The sequence below is a fragment of the Labeo rohita genome, chromosome 8, assembly GCF_022985175.1.
Source record: "Labeo rohita strain BAU-BD-2019 chromosome 8, IGBB_LRoh.1.0, whole genome shotgun sequence".
Taxonomy (NCBI): domain Eukaryota; kingdom Metazoa; phylum Chordata; class Actinopteri; order Cypriniformes; family Cyprinidae; genus Labeo; species Labeo rohita.
In genome coordinates, this window is record NC_066876.1 from 8,805,081 (window position 1) to 8,829,040 (window position 23,960).

Genomic DNA, 23,960 nt, shown 5'->3' on the forward strand with positions numbered 1-23,960 from the left:
TATGAAGAAAGAAACATGTAGAATGTCATTACATTTCAATCAAAGATTACAAGATCAACCTGAGAAGAAACAGTTTTCACTGGTCAGCCAAACAGATAGCCCCACCCCCAAACTCACCCCATTGGTTGAGGCGTTACTGTGTCAGATTGTTCAGGATGCTCAAAAAAACAGAACAATTTTTTGAAAGCTGCACAGTATTTACTTTTTCTTAGTGTAATAGGAACGTTTCTTAAAACTGAAAAAATGACACACTTCAGCTGTATTATCATGATGTAAGTTTGACTAGACATGGTTTGACCGGACTAGATTAACTCGGCCTCGCTGTTTACACAAATACTCCCCAAAACTCCTCCGCAGCAGAACAACAGTCCAAGTTCTTCCAGAAAGTTCATTTCGAGTTCTTATTGAGATGTTGAGCCAATGAACACGCCTAACAGCAGGGACTGAATATTCAGTTGCTGGAGTTGTCTCAAGGCTTCATATCCAGTAGCGCTGTGGTGAAGAAAGCGTTAAAGAAACGGGACAGAGCAGGACCAGAGGAGTGTGTGAGGAGGAAGAAGGGGGGCAGACCGCTGGAGTTGATAGACTCCAGATGTGACTATTAGATAAACTCAAGGCAAGGGGTGTGTTTGTGAGTGTGTGTATGTGTGCTAGTGTGGGTGTGTTTATGTTGCTAGCGGGACCCGATAGCGTCTGGGCTTTTCACAAAACGCAAAAGCAGAATGGAGTGACAGAGTGTACATTCACACTGAGAAATCGCTGAAAGAGAGTAGTTTTGGGAGGGCATTTTTACCGTGTCTGTGCAATGCACAGCTGAACTGCATTTAGAACTTTCTAGTATTTGTTCTCTATGTTTCCTTCTTTCACATCCACAAGAAATCCTTTTCATTTTGCCCTCCGAAAGCCCAGACTGACTGAATCTCAAAGTCCACCCACATGCAGCAGTGTTCACACATAGCTTGTCATTGTCCTGTGTTCATTCACTCATATTGTGCTCTGTGCTGTCAGACAGCTGTTTCTTTGTACTCGCACTGGCCTAGTGACAGCGCTTCAGTGCTCTACTCTTAAAGTATTGTGTGCTGGCCCAACATGCAAGACTTTCGATTGATAATTGCATTTTCCAACCTATTAATAGTTGGGCTTATGCAAATTGCTGCAGATTTTCTGCAATTGTGATCAAGAGTGATCAAAAAATCCAATTCATTTTCTCCATAGAGGAACTGGGTTAAAAGATAACCTTATAAACCTTTAAAGACAGACCTACTGTGATGCCTTACGATAACAAGCTACATTACCCATGATTCTGCAAAGAAATCTTCACCAAATACATGCTAAAAGAATGCTCCATGACTGGCCACTCCTGTGAAGCACTGCAAATGAATAGTGGGGTGAAAACTTTTGAACAGGATGAAGATGTGTACATTTTTCATATTTTTACTACATTTCATTTAGTACTGCCCTCCAGAAGCAACAGACGGTACTTAAATGTTTCCCAGAAGACAAAATAAGTTTTTACCCTGATCTTCAAATTCAAAAAAGTTTTCACCCCCAGCTTATAATGTATCGTTCTGGAGAATGTTTAAACCTTTTGCAATAGCTGTGTGTGAGTCCCTCAGTTGTCATCACTGTGAAAGATGGCTCTAAAAATCATACAGTCCCTGTTGGTGATTAAATATGCAAAAGATGCTGGAAAACCAAAGAATTTGCGGGATATTGGGGATTTTTCTAAAGAACAGTGAGCAGTTTAACTGTTCAGGACAAAGAAGGAACTCATGAACAACCATGACAAAAAACAGTCCTGGATCATGTAGGCAATTACACACAGTATTAGGAATTACCAAGCTACATTACCCAAGATTCTGCAAAGAAATCTTCACCAAGTACATGGCAAAAGAGAGCTCAGTGACTGGCCACTCTCATTAAAGCACTGCTTATTATGTTTATTTTTCTTATTATGTTTAAAGGGGTTCTGTTATGCTTTTCCACTTTTTGAATTTTAGTCAGTGTGGTGTGTATCTTTGGGCATAAAAAAGATTTACAAAGTTACAAATCTCAAAGTCCACTCCAAAGGGAGATATTTCGTTTTTAAAAAAATCTCATTTCAAGAACTACAACGAATGGCTCCTTTGGACTACAGCGTTTGTTTTCCTGATGTTACGATGTCACAACATGGTTCATTAGAATATCATTAAATTAAATCCTGCTTACGGAAAGTCGAATTGTTGGGCGGTGGGTAGGGATGAGGTGGGGGATTAGTCTAACTTTAGTGATGCAGTGTGGAGAGCCACTTCAACGAGTCGCAGCGCGGTGGGTATAAACACAAGCATTGACTAGAGTGGCCGCTTCAGAGCTGTAACGCGCCACAGACGTGTGCAGTACAGGGGGTCGAAAGAACACATGCTACTCCACGATCTACTCCGGTTGCCGCGTCAGAGCCGTAACGTGCGGATGTGTGCAGTGTGTGGTAAGAGATTTATTCATCATACAGTGTAGATAGTTTCACTTATAACGCAAGTGTTTTTTAAAATGCATAAACTTGCACTAGAATAGGCTAGGCTAATCAGTGATGATGTTCTTTGATAATTTTAGGCTGCTTTTAGCCTTATGCTGGAGCTGGTTTCGGGCAATAAAACCAAGGAAGTAAAATAATTAAATAAATTAGCATGATAATATCATGTATCTACGACCTCGCAGGCTGAGGATTGGACTCAACACTACCGTAGCGTATTATTTACTCACCCTCTATGCATCCTAGGTGAATATGACTTCCTTCTTTCAGACGAATGCAATCTAATAAATCGAATGAGTCTAATAAAGTGCATCCATCCATAATAAAAAGTGCCTCACGGCTCCAGGGGGTCTCCTGTAGCGAATCGATGTGTTTTTGTAAGAAAAATATCCATATCTAAAACGTAAGATTTACTATAAATCTAGCTTGCGCGAACTGCTTTGACAAAGGGTGTGGCAGTACTGAAACACCATCTAAGCTGTTCACCAATCGCAACACACTGTGATAGCTAACCAATCATAACACATTTCCTTTTTTTTGGAAGGCGGGCCTTCATTAAACCCGGAACTAATCGAGCCATTTGTGCCAGGCTGGGAGAGATGTATTGTGATAATGTAAATTATGTGAAAAAATAATGCGTTTTTGAGAACATATTCTAGTACACCCCTAAAACAAAAACAACATTTTGAACAGGATGAAGATGTGTACATTTTTATTTCTTATTTTTTTAGACATTATATATTTTTCCATTGCCCTTCAGAAGCAACATAAGATACTTGCATGTTTCCCAGAAGACAAAATAACTAAAATTTACCATAAAATGAAAAGATGGCTCTCCAAAATCATACAGTCACTGTTCGGATATATTTGGATAGGGTTTGAATATGCAAAACCAAAGAATGTGTGGGATCTAGAGGATTTATCAAAACAAAAGTGGGAAGAAACCATCACAATAGCACAAAACAGTCATGGATAATCTAGGTAATGACACACTATTAGGAATTAAGCATATGTAAACTTTTGAACAGGGTCATTTTTATAAATTCAGCTATTGTTTTGTCTTATGTCAAAATCTTACTTAGTACAGTACTAAATAAAAATAACATGCATTTTGTATGATCCATATTATTTTGGCAACATAATTAACATTTTGCAGATTCTTCGACCGCTGCTTGTTATATTTCTAATTTTTAAGTTGGATTTGGACAAAAGCATCTTCTAAATGAATGAAAGCAGATATATAAATGTATGTGTATACACACACACACACACTATGACAAGACTTCTGGCCAGTCTGTGGCTAACAGAGACAATAAACATGCTCAGATTGTTTGGTAATGATATGAAGTAAAACTGGATTTTGGCATTAGTTTTCTTCTACATTTGGGTCCCTTCAAATGATTTGACAGCAAGTTGCTTTCCAGAGTCCAACTGAAGCAACATCCTAAAAGCATAAATGGTCATTTTTTAATACACATGCCTAATTTATTTCTGGAAGCGCACACGCTCCAAGCATAGGGTTGAGCAATTTTCCACAATTCCGGTCCCAATGTTTATCTTGGCGTAGTACTCTCCTTTTGCCATTGAACAAATATATAATCAACATTAACCACAGAAATGCAACTCTTCAAAAGTGCACTTCTTCATAAGTTTACTGAAAAAAAAAAAAAAAAAAAATATGAAGGAAATGGTCTGGACTTCACATTACATGTGCATTTAATTCAAGCTCTTGAAATATGCTAGATATTTCGGTCTAAAAGGGCCAGTGCTGAACTAGATATGAATATGTAATGGGTTCATTTATCTGATTATTAAAATGATGACATTGACGTTTTACACATATATTCTCAGATTATGTTTCTTATGTGCATTAGCTTTCAAATGCATGATCATTTGCAATCATTTCATTACAAAAAAAGCTAAATGTTGCCTTTGACTCAGAGACTGGATAGAGGAAAACTATTCCAATAATCTGAGGAAGGAGAGGAAAAGCAGGAAATGAGTTGGAAAAATAAGAAGCAGGCAGATCCAGATTTCCTGTTTGGGTAGGAGTGGGTCGATGTAAATTTCAAGGCAACGTTATAAGGACCCCATTGTGTAACATCCCCAATATGTGTGTTAGTGGCCATTACACAGGGTCATTTCTGCCCCCCCCCACTCAGGACTTCAGCGGTACGGGAAAAACAGTGTTTAAAAAAATAGAGAGAGAAAGGAAACCGTAAAAATAAACGAGACACAACCTCTGTGGAGGGACAGGAAATGACATGTGGCAACAAAATGGCTTCCGCTATTTGCACCTAAATCTGCCTCACCATATTCCTCCCTGTATTAATGTGCCAGATTGCTACATTGCCAGAAAACTGGCCTACATAGACAGTAATGAACTATATAACTTGTATGTGTATTATTTGTAACTGTATATTAATTATACATTTTTTTTTTTTTTTTTCCTTTAGAATTTTTTTTTTTTTTTTTCCTTTTTTGATTACAACAATGGAAGCCTGTTTCCACCACTGAATAAAAAAGGTAATTGTGACTTTTTATTTCACAATTACGTTTCCATCTCACAATTCTGACATTTTTGTCAGAATTGCTTGATACAAATTTGCAATTCTACATTTTTGCCTTAGAATTGTGAGAAATAAACGCGGATTGGAGAGTTATAAAGTCATAATGGGAAATAAACGTACAATTCTGACATTTTTCTCAGAATTGCGAGTTTATATCTCTTTCTATCTTTTTTCAGAATTGTGAGATATAAACTCACAATTAGAGAATTACAATTCTGAATTTTTCTGAAATTCTCAATTGTGAGTTTAATGCAATTCTGACTTTCTAACTTGCTATTGTGAGTTTATATTTCTTAATTCTGAGAAAAAAGTCAGAATTTTGAGATGAAATTTATTTATTTATTTTTTTTTTTCACTCAGTGGCAGAAATGGGCTTCCATAGAAGCTTCATATTGAAGCTAGTCTCTGCTCTCAACTTGCACCTGTCCAAAAAATGTATTTTAATCTTTTTAATCTTTAATTTTTTAATCAATAAAGTCAGAGTATCATTATAGCAGTTTGCCTTAAGCCATGTGTTATGTTGCAGTTTCTTTTTAAAATGAAAGTTTTACTGTTACTCGCCAAAGGTAATTTTCAATTACATTAAATATCATTTGCCAAAATTCTAAGTAGAGCACATAAAGCTTAACATTCTGGATCCAGAAATAAAAATTATTAGTTAAATTGTTTTTTATAAAAATTGATTTATAAATATAGATCTTTGAGCTCTGAGGTTGTTAAGTGAAGCCACAAATTAGTGTGATTTCAACTTAAAAAAGAAAAAAAGTCATATTTAATTGCCAAATTCCTGGTCAAGAAAAACACTACTCATAGTCCAAAAGAGAGATCCAGTAATCACAGAAGTCTCTGTGAATTAAACCATTAAACCAGCTACTTGTTTTTTTGTTTGTTTTGTTTTGTTTTGATAATTTGCTTCTAAATATTTAGAAATAAACTTGGTTTAGCTCATAGATCTTTATTAAAAAATGTTTTGAAATCCCAGCACAGCCGCTAAAAAAAGGGCAATCCAGTCTCATGAAAAGCATAACAATTTTATGAGGAGGGGATTTTGTATAAATTTGTATGTGATTTGTGGAGAAGTGTACAATTATTAGAAAGAAAGTAACCATGAAGCTAACTGTCTGTGGGACGTAAGCAGATTGTATAAAAACTAGGGCCGTTAATCGCATTAATCGCATACAAAATAAAAGTTTGAGTTTGTCTAATGTATTTGTGTACTGTGTGCAATTATTATGTATATATAAATATACACAAATTAATGTATATATTTAAGAGAAATACGTTATGTACAAAATATTTTTATTTCTATATAATATCAATTATATAACAATTATAATAAATACATATACTTGTAAATATTTCTTAAATATATACATGAATGTGTTTGTATTTATATATACATGATAATTACACACAGTACACACATACTAGGCAAACTCAAACTTTTATTTTGTATGCGATTAATCACGATTAATCGTTTGACAGACCTAATAAAACATTCAAATAAGATTGTAAAAAATTATATGAATTATCCATCAATGTGCAAATTGTAAAATAGTTATGAATTGCCATGAAAGTGTGTTGACATGTCACTATAGTTTTGATTGGCTGTGATTTTGTCACTTTGTGCATAGTTTTACTTTCAGTGAGTGCTGAAATATACTTAAGAGGAAACTCAACACAACACAGCTGGTAGGACAATGTCCCATATAAACCATAAATCTCCATCAAGAGTTGAAATACTACAAAACGCTATTTGAGGTCAATGCCGTGATTGAAGTGTGTTGTAGCTTTCCTGTCCCACCATCTGCATGTTTGAATACCAATCATCATGTCCTTACATAAGGTCTTACTAAGAAAACCGTGTGCTGGGGAAATAATTCAGCAGACTTGGCTTGGGGATTGTAAGTGATTTAAAGACTAGGATCAAAAATCGTTCTTTACAAATCCTTTGTGAAGTTCACAAAGGTTCGTGGATCCCAACTGTGTGCAACTGCTCCAGAATTATAAAGATCCTGTGAAAGGACTTGATGAGTGCAATTTTCTGTCTTGTGTGAACGCATTTCGTGGTGAAACAGGAAGTTGGGCCTGGATGTGTCAAATAGCTTTTTTTTTTTGCCTTTTTTATACAAAATATGATAAGAAACATAATTATCAAAGTGTACAATCTTTCATTACACTTAAGTAACATTGTTACCTGCAAGGTAACTTTTAAGATATATTAAAACTGTAAGGGCACACTCAATGCAATAAAGCATTCTTTTCTTTTTACAAATAACAATAAAAAATATAGCTGCAAGCAGCGATTACCGGGATTCAAGCACTTAAGGCATTTAAGCACATAAGGAAAAAGACATTGTGTTAACATGGCTGTAACCGCCTAAATCAATGAGGTAATTTCAATCAGGTAATTTACCATAGAAATATGATGCTTTTTAACATTTATGACTGTTATAGTGACACCTATGGTCGAATTTCCATAAAATGTTGCATGCTTGTTTAGAATCATCTGTCTCATATGCTCACCCAGTTTCATGAAGTTTTGAGTTTTCGTTAAGGATTTATAGGCTTTTGGTTAGAATTGGCCATGCCCCTTTAAAATGACACTGTTGTAGTTAACAAAAGTGTAAAGTTCATTTTTTATTATTAATTATAGTTATAGATGGTCCAGAGAATTGTACTGCAGTGGTTTTATTGATATTGATTAAAAAACGTAGGGCTTGTTTCCCAAAAGTCGTCTTTTTAAATAATCTTGATTATTTAATTAACAATTTGATTTACAGCAGGGTTCTAGAGGAAAAAGTTGTTCAGAAGAAGGAGATCTATCATATGATACGAAGAACTAGTGTTTGTGTGAATATATCAACATGTTCTGCAATTTAAGATTATTTACCATTGACATATTGTGTTTTTGAAGTCTTTTTAACTGTTATAGCACCATTTATGATCTAGTCTCTTTTCATGAAACTTTGCCTGCTTGTTGAGAATGATCTGACACATAGTTTCACCAAGTTTTGAGTCTTTATTTAGAATTCATATGCTTTTGGGTATATTTGGCCATGCCCCTTTACTAAATGACCCTGTTATAGCTAGTCAAAGGACCGATATTTTTTCAATAATTATTGGCCTAGAGAGTCCAGAGAATTGTACTGCAGTGTTTTTTTCTGGATTGAGCTAAAAACCTAGTACTAGTTCGCAAAAGTAGGTTTTTTACATCTTATTGATCATTTAAGAAATGATTTGATTGACAGCAGTGGTTTTAGAGGCTGTTCGGAATGAGGAGTTCTGTCATATGATGTAAATATCGTGTCAATGTGCGAAAAACCATACAATGTACAATCAGTTACACTCTTGAAAAATGCAATATCAACCCCCAGAGGCTGATTTCTTTCAAATTTCTAATAGACCTTTGCGGCCATGAGTCAAGCAGGCCCACTGAGTTTCGTTCTGACTGGCCTCCGTTAACTTTGTCTAATAGGTGCTCAAACTTCATCTGCCAGTGACGGCCATGCTTTTTTGAGATATGCAAATGTCCTTATAGACACTTGTAGCACTTTGGACCTTGACCATGCCCAGTGGTTGTCATGTTGATACGACAGATGGTTGCATAGTTATAGCCATTTGTAAGGTTTTCTTCATCTTATAGCGCCACCAAGTGGCCAAGCACCACAATTATTTTCCTATGACCTCAGATTAAGCTCTTACACAGCTGTTCTGAGTGTGGTGAAGATATCCTATTGCGTTCAGGAGTTATAGGCATATTACTAAAAGTGGCCCTGTCCCTTTCGAATGTTTTAGCGTCCCTTTGCAGCGGTGAGTTGAAGGTTAAGCTTTTGAGAATTATTGATATTCACTCTCCAGAGAATCATTATGCACTGGTTTGGTTCAGATCGGGCGAAAAACCTAAGACTAGTTCAGTTCTCAAACTTAGGTTTTTCAAAAAATCCAAAATACCTGAAAATTCTGAATCTGAGTGATTGAGCAATTTCGTACTTTTGACCAGTGTAGCGCCCCCGTCAGGCATATTGGGGTGAGCTTTGGAGCCGTTGTTGGCAGAGTGAGTACTTCCATCCCTCCAAGTTTCAAGTCTCTATGATTTATGGTTTGGTCTGCACGATCAGTTTTAAGTGGAGATTGCTGATCCTTGGCCATTCTAACAATTACGAAAGGGTTTCAGAGCTACGCGCTCGACCCCCTAATTACACTCAAGAGCTATAGTATGGTAGTCTACACATCAAATAATTGTGCAGTATGTCTGAGTCAGCGATATTTTTATCTCGAAAAGTCAGTAAATTTTAAATATGTAAATGTGCTAAAAGATCATTTTGTCAACTTTAGTAATATACTACCATACTAACACACAGATTAGGAGCTGTAAAGTCCAGATTTCATGAGGTCTTTAATCACTCCAGCCGTGCTGACATTGTGGTTCTGCAGCATGTGTGTGTGTGTGTGTGTGATCGCTCCAGACTTTAGGAAGAGAACTCTCCCTGTTCCACATTCCCCATCTGAGCGATAAGAGAGTGTCTGTGAGCCGTTGTGTTGATCTTCACACACAGAGAGCACACTTTGCTCTGACCTTTACTCTAGCGGTGTGTGTGTGAGGAAACAGTGGGTAGAGTCTCTCTTTTCATCACAGTGCTAATGAGGGTTAGGACACGCTAGCCAGGAAACAGCTATTGTTCCCTGTCCAAGAGCACTGCTACTGGCACACACACGCATTTGTGAGCAGGTTCATTCAACAGTTCACATTCATAGGCTGAAATACTCTACAATATGTCCTATTTACCCTGTCGTCACGCTCTTTTGTAGTCGCTGGAATTCAAACACGTGTATTTAATAGTGCATAACTTTCTCCTGTGGTCACTTTCTCACCTTCTACCCCTCCGCTGCGCTCCGTATGTTGGCTCTGACAGCTATTAATGTGTCAGTCACGCAGCACTCAGTAGGCCATACAGATGTGACAGGCCAGCGCATTACTGCATTCTGTCATGCCCGTGTTAATGTCTTGGTTCCCTGCAAATATATACAGCATATCTGTTATCAAGCTGTGTAATGTTCATATTTATATTCAGCACATGATATCATGCTGCAGCATTGTTTGGTGTAGTTTCAGCACTGGTGGAGCTTTAATGGATGAAGGATATTATGACAGAGAGGGTGACTGATTGGTCTGTGTAGGAAATTTTGGTTCAATATTAGCCACATAATCAACTCAGTATGTTAGTAAAAAGGCTAAAACGTAACTTACAATAATACTTATGCATATATAATAAGAAATGTATATAAGAAATGTAAAGTGTGTATATATAATGTCTGTTTGTGTGTGTGTGTGCGTGTGTGTGCGTAAGCTATAGAAAACATAACAGTACAATACAACATACCTTATAATACACATAAAGTGAAATTTGTTTTACTTAAAATGTAATTATTATTATTATATATACAGGTACTGTTTGTAATAATAATAATATTAATCACAATATTCATTTACAAAATTATTTAAATAATTTATGTAATTTTTACAATTAAAATTGACATATTATATAAAGCATACAACACATTGAATAATGCACAGACAATAATATTTATTTTTATGTAAAATGTAATTATATTATTTATTATTATTATTATTATTATTATTATTATATTAATATTAATGGTAGTAGTTTATAATAACATTTGAATAAAGTTTGTAATTTATAATAAAAAAAATTGCCTATTATATAAAGCATACAACATACTTTATAATGCACAGAAAATATTTTTTATATTTTCAAGTTTAATATTTGTACAATTTAATATTTATTAATTTTATATAAAATGAATGTTTTTCTTACATATATGCACACACACACACATTATAATGTATATATACATTATATATATATATATATATGCCAGGAATAACTGAAGAGTTTGTTTGCAAAAACAGATAACTCAGTGAAGTCATGTTTTTTTTTTTTTTTTTTTTTTTTAATTATGTTATAATGTTTCATTGTGTTTTATTGTGTTAGTTAGCTGTATTTTGTAGTTATTTATACTTAATCAAAATAAACCAAATGCAGTTTGATTGAGGTTAATTGGAATGCACAATGAAAATACATGATTTTTTAAAATAGTTATCTGTTTTTGCAAATGAACTGAATGATTTACAGTCAGCATGAAATTAAAATTGATTAAATTTAAAATTTAATTAAATTAAAATTTAATGCACAGTCTTTCATGTAACTGTTAAAGATTATATAATCTCTAAGAAAAATGATTCTTTGGTCTTCCTTTGAGGATGTTAAAAGATGGTTGTGCTCTTATGAAACTTGAGCTGACTTTTATCATCCTCTAAATTCCCTCGTGTGAATCCATATTTTGATGGGAGAATATGCTGATAAGTGCTTTAACACATGGACAAAAGAAAACACAGAGATCCAGGCCAGGACAGAAGCGGCATGAAACACTACCTTCAAAGCTTGTACTGGAAACGAGTATTTACGGTTTGACTTGTGAAGGTGTAAATTCACTGTGGAAAGAGTCACTTTAAAAGCCTTCACTATTTAAAGAGAGCATCTCCACTTTCTCCTCTGATGTGTGTCTGTTTTCTCTGCTTAGGGGATCTGTCTCCATTTTGTGCCTGAGGACCAGGTGTGGTTTGAGATATGGTTTAAAAAATGCAGGAAATTTCCTTCTTTCTCAAACAGAGACAGGACAAAGAAAACTATGTTGAAGGCAGGAGAAGGGTCTTGTGGTCAATGTTCATGGTTCATGTTATTTTATGCTGATATGAACTGGTGGTTTTTGGTCTCCAGTAATGGTCGACATAAACAAACATGCAACTTCCTTTTCTTTCAAAGCACATGTACATATTTATTCATCTTATCTATCTCCTTTATTTAAGCATGTTATGTACAGAAAATGAAGGCAAAAATACAATTTATTGCTCAAATGAAGGAAAAGGGGAAAGGGGTTGCTGTTTAAACAGAAACAGAAAAGTGTAATCCATGGGAAATGTACTCTAATATACCAGTACATGTAAGTTGATCTGCTCAAAGATCTCTGTGTTTGTCTGTTTCTCAGGGATCTCAGGAATAACTTGATCAGCACCATCATGCCTGGAGCCTTTCTGGGTCTCCCAGCTCTTCGAAAACTGTAAGTACACCTTAAAATCATAATCTGCTATCATAACAGGACACCAGTTACACATTTTATCAATAATGTGGCAGTAATTGCATTAACTTTCACTTACAAAACCGTTTAACTGATAGTGGCCGTTCACACAGAAAGTGTTTTTCCATTCCAGTGTGCTAGTTTTCCATTGCTTTTCAGTGTAAATGCATGCTGGACAGATGTGTATGACCATTGCTTCTTGCATCTTTTGCAGCACCTCACAAATGAGCGCTGTGTTTTAACCCTTTTCCCTGCTAGTGTTTTTGAAAAAAGTTGCCAGCCACAACCTGCATTTTTTGTTTTTATCATTTTTACTAAGATTTCATGGCCCCCAGAATATTTTAATGTATGAATATCTGATCATGCAATACATCAAAATAAAGAACAGATCCTCTACTTTTAAACAACAACAACCCTAACCAAAAAAAAGATCAAGCATTCTTTTTTATCAACACTTGAGGTAGGTTTAACACTTGTAGGTAAGCAACATTTTGTGCAAATAGCTGAGAAAATTGCGTTTTTATCAAATACTACACCTGGATCATATTCAGTATGGTGATAAATGCAAAGATTGTAGATTCACAGTCAACTCGGTAAGGTAGTTTTCATTTACATGCTGTTTATTGTCGATGATCACAAATTTTTATCATATGCATCAGCTTACATATGAGATCGCTCGTTTCTGCATCTTCCTCATCTGTGTTTTTGATCGAGAGATTATATGACAGCAATATGACAGTAAAATCGTGGAAACCTTGAAAATTCAGGGTTTGGGGAGAAAGCGTTGTCTTATCAATAACGGAAAATTCTGTGTTTGGCGGGGAAGCGTTGTATCATAAATAAAAGAAAATTCCATGTTTGGTGGGGAAGTGTTGTATGATAAATAATTAAAAATTATGTGTTTGGCGAGAAAGAATTGTATCATAAATAATGGAAAATTCTGTGTTTGGCGGGGAAGTGTTGTATGATAAATAATCGAAAATTCTGTGTTTGGCGGGGAAGCATTGTATCATAAATAAAAGAAAATTCCATGTTTGGTGGGGAAGTGTTGTATGATAAATAATCGAAAATTCTGTGTTTGGCGAGAAAGCATTGTATCATAAATAACGGAAAATTCTGTGTTTTGTGGGAAAGCATTGTATCATAAATAATGGAAAATTCCATGTTTGGCGGGGAAGCATTATCATAAATAATGGAAAAAGTTTTGTGTGGCAGGGAAGCGTGGAAGCATAAATAATGGAAAATTCCATGTTTTGTAGGGGGGCTTTGTTTCATAAATAATGGAAAATTCCATGTTTGGCGGGGAAGTATTGTAGCATAAATAATGGAAAATTCAGTGTTTGGTGGGAAAGCGTTGTATCATAAATAAAAGAAAATTCCATGTTTAGTGGGGAAGCATTGTATCATAAATAATGGAAAATTCTGTTTGGTGGGAAAGCGTTGTATCATAAATAATGGAAAATTCCATGTTTGGCGGGGAAGCGTTTTAACATAAATAATGGAAAAATTTGTGTTTGGCAGGGAAGCGTTGTATCATAAATAAAAGAAAATTCCATGTTTGGTGGGGAAGCATTGTATCGTAAATAACGGAAAATTCTGTGTTTGGTGGGAAAGCGTTGTATCATAAATAATGGAAAAATTTGTGTTTGGCAGGGAAGCGTTGTAGCATAAATAATGGAAAATTCCATGTTTTGTAGGGAGGCTGTGTATCATAAATAATGGAAAATTCCATGTTTGGCGGAGAAGCGTTGTCTCATAAATAACAGAAAAAAATATGTGTTTGGCGGGGAAGCGTAGTATCATAAATAAGAGAAAATTCAGTGTTTGTTTAGAGTTGTATCATAACAAAATGTAAAATTCCATGTTTGGCTGGGAAGCGTTGTCTCATCAACAATGGAAATTTCTGTGTTTGGCGAGGAAACGTTGTATCATAAATAACGGAAAATTCCATGTTTGGAGGGAAAGCGTTGCATCATAAATAATGGAAAATTCTGTGTTTGTCAGGGAAGCATTGTATCATAAATAACGGAAAAAGTTCCATGTTTGGCAGGGAAGCATAGTATCATAAAAAATGGAAAAACATTCCATGTTTGGCAGGAAAGCATTGTTTTAAAAATAAAGAAAAAAATTAAGTGTTTGGCAGGAAAGCGTAGTATCATATATAAATGAAAAAAAATCTGTGTTTGGCAGGGAAGTGTAGTATCATAAATAACAGAAAATTCCATGTTTGGTGGGAAAGCGCTGTATCATAAATAACGGAAAAAAATCCATGTTTGGTGGGAAGGCGTTGTACCATAAATAACGTAAAATTCCATGTTTGGCAGGGAAGCACTGTATCATAAATAACAGAAAATTCCATGTTTGGTGGAAAAGCTTTGTATCATAAATAACGGAATTTTTTTTGTATTTGGCAGGGAAGCATAGTATCATAAATAACGGAAAATTCCATGTTTGGTGTGAAAGCATTTTATCATAAATAACGAAAATATGTCATGTTTGGTGGGGAAGCGCTGTATCATAAATAACGGAAAATTCTGTGTTTGGTGGGGAAAAAGTTAAGATGGAGTGTCAAGTTAAAAGAATTTCAACTTTTACACACAGCGCTGCTCATCAATGTCAGTTCCAAAACCGTGGACCAATCAGAAGACAGAAGGCGGGGCAAGCATTGCGAGCTTTTGTTTACAGTAGCATATTGCCACGGCAACTGTTTTATTTGACGGCAACATGGTGGAGGCATTATGTGCTGCGCTTTTTAAAAAAAGCATTGTGTTATGTCTCGCGTTTTTAGATACAAAGACGTGTACTGTCTAAACAGGCCCCTTAAACAGTTTTCTTTTTTTTTAAATTAAGTGTCAGTTCATATTTTGTGATTTGGTGCAGATGTAATATTGGACTGGGACACTGAAATGAAACATACAGTGGAGATCCAAATTAGAAAACAACCTATAATTTCCTAAATTTCACGGTTACTGCTTAGTCCTATTTGAAGTTATCCTGTCAGGAGTAGAAGGGCAGTTTTTTAAGCATATTTCATGAATTAATTGTATTCAGAAGCACAGTATAAAAAACTTTTTTATAAAAAAAAAAGACAAATTATATTTTTCTAAAAGAACTGATCAAAATTAGAGAACACTTACAGATACAAGTTATTGGTGTTACTCTGGCCCCTGGTGCTAATTTCTATAGTGAAAATTACATATAGACAAACCCTATTCAACTGGTAGCATTCCTTTAATTTTCACTGAGACCGCAAGATGGCAGGCCACTCTAAAGTGATTGAAAGCCTGCGGCAGGATGTCCAGATGAAAGCCAAAGGGATGACCCTTTTAGCCACTTCAGGAGAAGCTGGTCATTCCAAATGTGATTTTTCCAATATTGCAGGTTTTCATTGACACTAATTCATTCAAGTCCCACAAAAAGGCTGGTTGTCCACGTAAGACAAATGCACAAGAATACAGGACAATGCGAAGAATGGGGAATCGGTTCAACACTGCAGCTGGAATTGCTTGCCAGTTCAGTGCTGAGCAGGGTCTGGATTTGGGTCTCAGGACGTTTAAGAGAACTAAAAGTGTACTCTGCAGTGACCAATCCCAAGCCTAGCTCACCTTTGCTGAGGAGCATGTTGTGTGGAGAGAGGAGAACTTGCCCACAATTCACTTTAGTGATTAGAGCAAGTTTAATTTATTTGGGTCTGATGGGAAACATTTTGAACATTTTGTTTGGTGTCAAACTGAGGAAATCCTGAAGCCCAAGTGTGTAAAGAAGTCAGTGAAAGGTGGAGGAGGAAGTGTCATGAATTTGGAGATGTTTTCTGCAGCAGGAGTTTGACGGCTTATGCATGGCAGGGTGAATGCAAATGTTTATCAGAGCCTCCTTCAACAACATGCAGTTCCTTCCCTGCAAGCATCTCCCAATCTAAACACGATTGAAAATCTCTGGAAAATCCAGAGAAAAAGTTAAGGCTGAGAAACCCACTACAGCTACTAAACTGTGGAAGAGAGTGGACCAAGATCACACCAGCACAGTCTGAGAAATTAGTGATGTCCTGCAGCCGCAGATGTGTTGAAGTTATTCAAAGCAAAGGGCCTCCACACTTCCTACTAATTTCTGACAGCTGTAACCCTCCAAGATTTTAGTTGTAATCTTCTTGCGTGCTACAGTGGATACTGTTCTTCAATTTTGATCCACAAAATTAAGTTTTTTTTTTTAAATGCCTTGATTATTTTGTCAAACATGTTAGTAGAAAAGTGGTATACCTACAGCTAATATTAAAATAGTATTCCTTCAAATTTTGAGTGATTAAAAATGAACAGTATTTCAGAAAAACAATCAAGTATTTATAAATTGTTCTCTACTTCATTTCTCTACTGCATTTTTTCAGTAGTGTGACAGTAGCTCAGATGTTCTCAAGTCAATACAGAGATGTTTTTTTTTTCCTTTATCCAAACATGTGGCATGACAATTACTAATAGAGTGTGCAGTTGCCTTGAAACATATGTGGACACTTAATCTGAACTTGAAGTGTTACACAATATTTACCAAATTTTTACCAAATGAATATAGCCTTGGTGAGCATAAGTTATATTTATAGCTTTGCTGGTGTATAGTACCTTGACCTGTTTTCTGACATTTTCTGAAGCACAGATCCATATGCTTGCTAGAAATGGAACTTGAAATAACACTTGTATCTCATTTACCGTAATCTGTACAGTGACCTATCCAGTAACCGAATTGGCTGTCTGACTTCAGAAGTGTTCCAGGGACTTACCAACCTCACAAAATTGTAAGTCATGATTTCTGAAACAAATATTTATTGAAATACAAAAACACTGAAGAACACTATCACCCTTGGAAGTGTTGCTGCTCCGTATAGGATAACATATGTTTGACAGTTTTGGCTTGGATGTTGATACACGCAGCATCTGTTGCAAATTACGCATTTTATAATGTTCTTGTCGTATTTAATTATTGTGAAATGTTTCATTTGTGTTCTTATATTATAGAAACATCTCTGGAAACATCTTTTCCTCTTTGGACCCGCATTTGTTTGTGGAGTTACACTCTCTAAAGCTGGTGTGAGTTAAAGTGATTGCTGTCATGGTGCTTGTGCTCATTTTGTGTATAGGAACAGATAATCCTGAGTTTTCTAGCAGGCTGATTTTCAAGGATTTTTTGATCATTTGAATCGCACAAAGCTAAGATTGTGCATATCTGTCTATAATTCACAACTAAGTTCTGTAGAAATGGTTTAACTGCTATTAAAGGGAGCCTGTGCAGCTGTGCAGCTGTGATGAATGTATCTGATCTCACCCTGTTCCCGTAACCATTAGGGTCATGATTAACACTTTAGCATGACACTGAGTGGACGTAAAAATGTGTTAAACCAAAACGGTCCATTTCTTAATTTATTTCTGTTTAGATTATGGAGATACAAAATGTGTTTGAATATACAAATAAATGGACAGTCTTTTTCTGAACAACTGGTTTTTATCTAATTCTTACCTCCAATTGTGTGCTCCTTAGAAACTTTCATTCTGAGTTCCTGTCATGTGACTGCGGTTTGCGATGGGTCCCGGGCTTTTTCCGCAGTAGTTCTGCTCGACTCGGGGACGAAACACTTTGTGCGTTTCCCAGAAGACTTCAAAATAAACCCCTGCGCCTCCTGAAAGAGAGTGACTTCAGCTGTGGTGAGCAAAATTAATATCAATCTTATACAAGATCATGTTCAGTTATGCACCTACAATATGCACATCTGAATGGAAAGTACAAAAACGTGTTTATTTTATAAATATACATACACTCCATATTTATTTTAGTGTGTACAAGAGACTGGGCTAGTTGTCACATTTTTATAAACTCCATTGAATATTTCTCAGGTTAGTTTTCTAGCAAAAAAGCAAACCGTTATTTTGGACAAAAAATGTAACATTTGTTGTTATTATTATCATTATTATCATGTTTTTTAATAATAAAATTATTAATAATAATATTATTACAATTATGTATTTGTTTATCTTTTAATAATAACAATAACAATAACAATAACAATAACAATAATAATAATAAAATAATCATCATTTTTATTATTATTATTATTATTATAAATAAAACAATTATTTACCATTATTTAATAATAACATTACATAATATAATTACATTATTTTATTCTGAATAAATTGTTTTATTCTTTTTAAATAATAATAATAATTATTATTATTGTTAAGAGGGTTTTATTGGAATTTTGACTCAAATTATTATCATATAATAATATAAATATATAATTTAAAATAAAATAGTACATAAATTACTATTATTATTATTATCATCACATTATTTATTGTAATATTAACAATTATTCTTTACATTTATTATTATTATTATTATTATTATTATTATTATTTTAAATAATGCAATTATTTGATAATTATGTAATAATAATAATTATTATTATAATTATTATTATTATTACAATGATACAATTGATAATTATTTAATAATATTATTACATAATATGTTTATATTATTACTAAAATTATGTATTTATTTTATTATTTTTTAAAATAATAATAATAATAATAATAATAATAATAATAATAATAATAATAATAATAAATAGCTATATATAGACAATTTGAATGATTAGTTTAATTTTGCTGTGAAGTACATAAATTACTACTATTATTAACACATTATTTATTGTAATATTAACAATTACTCTTTAGATTTTAAACATTATTATTATTATGATTATTATTATTATTATATAATTTTAAATAATGCAATTTTTATATTATATAATAATAATAATAATAATAATAATAATCATAATTGTAGTTGTTGTTGTTAGAAAGGTTTTATTGAACTTTTGACTCAAACCCTTATGATGATGTAGGACTTGTGGCAACTTCCCGAAACAGAAGTATTTAGTATTGAAATCTGCATAATTTATTAGTGACAGCAACTTCTTAGTCTTTGATCAGTTTTGCTATTTTGGCTGAATTGCAATGTTGCTCAATCCTTGTGTGTTAGCCAGCTAAGATCAAGTATATTTGCTTAAAAATTCCCTATTTCCCTAACTTTTGCCACAAGGGTCTGATTGTATTTCTCTGTGACTTTCTGTTAAACCTCGTCTCATCTTTCTGTTAGACATACGCTGCATTTTTCCGAGTCTTGGGCCTCAACCCGGGGCTCCTGTTACTGTTTTAATATCAGCTCATTTCGCCATCTCTTCCTCCGCTGCCCTTAAACATATTTATGTTGGCCAGAAGCACATAGGACTAGGAAAGATCCCTCTGTGGGTTTGCAGTTGTGAATACATATCCTTAGACCTCGACAAGGGACTGATTCACCCCGGCTTTTTCACAAGCAAAGCTGATTTTGAATGATTACACAGCAACAAAACACAAAGAGCTTTCTTACACCACCTGCTACTTGTGTACGACAAATAATACGATAAATTTGCTTCTGTTATTAACAAAGGAGATGTTTAACAATGCAGTCTATTAGGATTAAAGACGAAAATGGATGAAAACAGAGAAATAATTTCTGATCCACAGAAAACTGGAGGCCTAATCTCCTTGCACATAATGCCAGAATAGCAGGAGACCGTGTGAGAATCCACAAGCAATACATCTATATCTGCACTTCACAGATGATTACATGGGCACATGCTATGCACACTGCTATACTAACGTTTGGTGCTAAAAAAGTCTCTTAAGGTTAGTTCACCCAGAAATATAAATTCTGTCATCAATTACTTACCCTCATGTGGTTCCAAACCCGTAAGACCTTTAATTATCTTTGGAACACAAATTAAGATATTTTTGGATGAAATCTAAGAGCTTTCTGACCCAGCATAGACAGCAACGCAACTGACACGTTCAAGGTTCAGAAAGGTAGTAAGGACATTGATAAAATAGCCCATGTTTCAGCCTTACTTTTATGAAGTTATAAGAATACCTCTTTATCTTTTAATTCGTTTTGCTCCTCAGAGGGTCCGCTGGAGCTGCACACGCTGTCTCTGTTACCCTCGCTGCGGCAGGTCGTGTTTAAGGGTGACAGGCTGCCTTTTCATTGCACTGCTTCACTGGTGGACAAAGTCACTGCTCTTCACTGGCGACACAACAGACAGCCTGTCACCACTAACCCTACCAATGGGATTCATCTAGAGGACAGTGTACAACATGACTGCACCTTCATCACCAGGTAACACATTTAGAGACTAACCATAATTTAGCTATATATTTTAGGGTTGCCCCATAATGGTCGACTAACCGTTTGAGGCTTGGTCGACCAAAATTTTATTAGTCGCTTAGTCACAGGAAAAAATAATCCACAGAAAGTGGCAAAGTCACACAGTCCGTGACAAACAGATCATTAACGGCTGGTCTATGTGGTAATACAGTTCATCGGGCACAACATTCAAATGCTCACCTATCATTCCTTGACCACAAATATGGCTTAATCATCTAAAATATGTAGATAGTAGCAACTTTACATGGCCGCTCAGTCTAATGTTAACCTAGAAAATTGTGCGCTATTGAAGTGTCTGTGCGGAGTGAGGAAGCTGAATGACAGATGGAGGCGCTGGTGCGGTCACTTGCTCCATCATTTTTGGTCATACAGATAAAAGTAATACACCTTTCGAATCTGACTCTACGTTTATTTGTGTGCACTCACAATAACAACAAAACGTTGTGCTTTTGTAAAATAATGAAAGCAAACAAATGAAAGCCAAACTTGAGTGTGAAACTTTGTGGAAACTGTGTATACTTGCCTTACAGACATGAAAAATATATCTATAGAGAGTGAAATGTCTACTTTCAAATGAACCATTTCAATCAGAAAACAAATATTCTCAGATTATGTAATCTGTATGAAACATGCATTCAGGCGCATCACTACCGCGGAGATGACGAGTCAGTATTGATGACTTATCTTAAGCCGAAAACAAAGAAAGTGCTAGTTTATCAATAAATTATTAAAATGTTAATGCAGTCTCCTTGTTGTTTTTCCCAGACACATTCATAATTATTATATCTGCCGGTGTGCTGTGGCAAGCTGTATGTGCGTTTGAGCGCTTATTAGGCTATGTAGGCTCATTATTATGATTTATATGGTTTATTCATAAACGTGAGACTAATAGTCGACTAATGCTAAAAATGAACACCGACTAGTTGACCAGAAAAATCTTTAGTGGAGGGCAGTGCTAATATATTTAGATATACTGTACACTGCTGGTCTTGAAAATTAAGATTTTTATATGTTTTGAAAAAAGTCTCTTATCCTCACCAAGGCATTTACTTGATTAAAGGGGTCATCGGATGCCCATTGGTCAACAAGTTGATATGATTCTTTAGGGCAGGGGTGGGGAACGTTGATCCTTGAGGGCTGGTGTCCCTGCAGAGTTTAGCTCCAACCCTAATCAAACACACCTGAACAAGCTAATCATGGACTTCAGGATACAGGGTTTTTTTTTTTTTTTTTTTTTTTTTTTTCAGAGTCGGAGCTAAACTCTGCAGGGACACCAGCTGTCCAGGATCAGGGTTCCCCATCCTTGCTTTAGGGTCTTAATGAAAATTCTATAACATACATTGGTTAAAATTTCTTATTGGCAGTGTAAAACTAGTGTTGCCAAGTCCACGGTTTTCCTGTGGAATTGGGCTACTTTAAAACTGTTGCCATGGTTTGTTTTTCATGTCCGCTTTGAAGCAACCCCAATAATGTGATATTTAGCCCTTGCAATGCAAATTTTCCAGGGGAACCCAGCCAAACGGGGAAAGGGGACCCCTCTCCTTGAAAAGTGATTAGGCAAGTTTTGGGCTAATTTTGAGTAGCATTTGGGTGGGTTTTGCTGTGAAAACCTGGCAACACTGCTTTCTGCCTTGTCAAAACAGCTCTGTTCACAGCGACCCATTTTAGGGCATGTCCCTTTAAATGCTAATGAGCTCTGCTTACCCCACCCATCTTTTCTGTGGGGTGATGAGCTGTTCTGTAAACTTTAGCATCAATTAGCTGCGTTTACTAGCACATTATTAGGAAAGACGATTTGCAAAGATTCATAAAAAACCCCTTATACTCACTTCTACTGTAGGTGAAGCTGGATCACGAATGATTCACGTGAACATAGACATATTTAGGTAGATTGGGGGGCGCATTCCCTTCAAAAACAAAAGTAATCCACTGCGTCTTCAGCGGCTCAGATGTCAGGAGTAAATGACAACTGCTATGTTCATTATTACATCCGACAACAAAACACCTCAAACATTTAGGAGACATTCTTTTCTACACCTGTTCTGCCGTCAAAACAATGTACGGACAGTTTACAGCTCACTCAGGGTGGGTCTGTGCTAAAACGGCCATGTCAATCAACAATTGTGGGAGGGGCCTGTGCAGAACTATGTCATTCTGCCAAGAATCTCAGAACAGCCTGATTTGAGAAAGTGATTATTATTTTTAGGGATTTAAAAAAAAAAAAAAAAAAAAAGCACTGGGTGGATTTTTATCATTATAGGGTGGTTGTGTACACACGCTGCCAGTGCACAACATGTAAAAGTGAATTTTGCATTTGATTGCCTCTTTAAAAATACAGTAATATTGTAAAATAATACTGCGATTAAAAATGTAGTGTATAATAAATGTCTGTAGTGTCACACGATCCTTCAGAAATCATTCTAATATGCTGATTTTCTGCTCAAGAAACACTTCTTGTCATTATTACTGGTGAAAACAGTTGTGCTGCTTTATATTTTTGTGATAAAGTAAATGTGCAATAGACTTGAAAGGCATGAAAAGTCCGATATTATAGGGAAGCAACAAGATGTGAAGAAGAGATCAGACTAAATGAAGACTAAATCTGTAATAACAAAAGAAATTGGATTAAAATTGGAAAATATCAATAAAATAATAATAATAATGAGCAATGGCATTGATCTGAAGAGACAGAAAAAAACAGTTAACATTACAGTACGAGTCCGAAAAATCATCTTCAGTACACTTAATTACCAGAATATCACTATGTTCATTTTTTAGTGAGTTGATCCTGTCAAACGTCCATGTTGATGCGAGTGGTGAGTGGGAGTGTGTGGTTTCCACGGGCCGCGGAAATACCTCGCGCAGTGTAGAGATAGTGGTACTGGAAAACAGCGCCTCCTTCTGCCCAGAGCAGAGAGTTACTAACAACCGAGGGGAGTTCAGGTAAGCGATTTGTCCTACAGCTTTACCTGTGGTTTAATAATGCTTATCTATAAAAGCCAATATGTCATCTCTTTGTCTTCAGGTGGCCTAGAACTCTGGCTGGCATCACCTCCTACCAATACTGTCTGCAGCTGCGCTACCCCTCCTTGTCTATAGGGAGTGGCGTGGAGCAGAAAAAGGCTTCACGAAACTGTGACCGCTCTGGACGCTGGGAGGAGGGAGACTACTCGCAGTGCCACTATACTAATGACATCACACGCGTCCTGCATACCTTCATACTGGTTAGTGCCAGTCTAGAGAAAACTTTTTTTTTTTCTTCAAGGCCTTTAAAGCTCCCCCTTGTGAAAAAGAGTACACTTTAGCATTCTTTTTTATTAATTATTAATTATGGAAACAACATCTTTACAGGAATGTACCTAATTATGAACTAAGTGTAATGTTAATGTTGATTGAATGTGCACTGCATTTAAATAAAAGTTCATTTTAATTTTTGCTATTTAAAACAACTGTTTTCTATTTTAATA

General features: G+C 35.4%; 1 protein-coding gene across 1 annotated transcript in view; it reads left to right on the forward strand.

Moving 5' to 3' along the window:
* Nucleotides 1–23,960, forward strand: part of adgra2 (adhesion G protein-coupled receptor A2) — a 92,655-nt gene that overhangs the window by 53,230 nt on the left and 15,465 nt on the right. Inside the window, exons 3-9 of the mRNA XM_051117012.1 lie at nucleotides 12,151–12,222; nucleotides 16,952–17,023; nucleotides 17,244–17,315; nucleotides 17,764–17,927; nucleotides 20,232–20,445; nucleotides 23,272–23,436; nucleotides 23,519–23,717. Coding sequence (XP_050972969.1) covers nucleotides 12,151–12,222; nucleotides 16,952–17,023; nucleotides 17,244–17,315; nucleotides 17,764–17,927; nucleotides 20,232–20,445; nucleotides 23,272–23,436; nucleotides 23,519–23,717 — 958 coding nt within the window. The remainder of the gene's footprint in view (nucleotides 1–12,150; nucleotides 12,223–16,951; nucleotides 17,024–17,243; nucleotides 17,316–17,763; nucleotides 17,928–20,231; nucleotides 20,446–23,271; nucleotides 23,437–23,518; nucleotides 23,718–23,960) is intronic.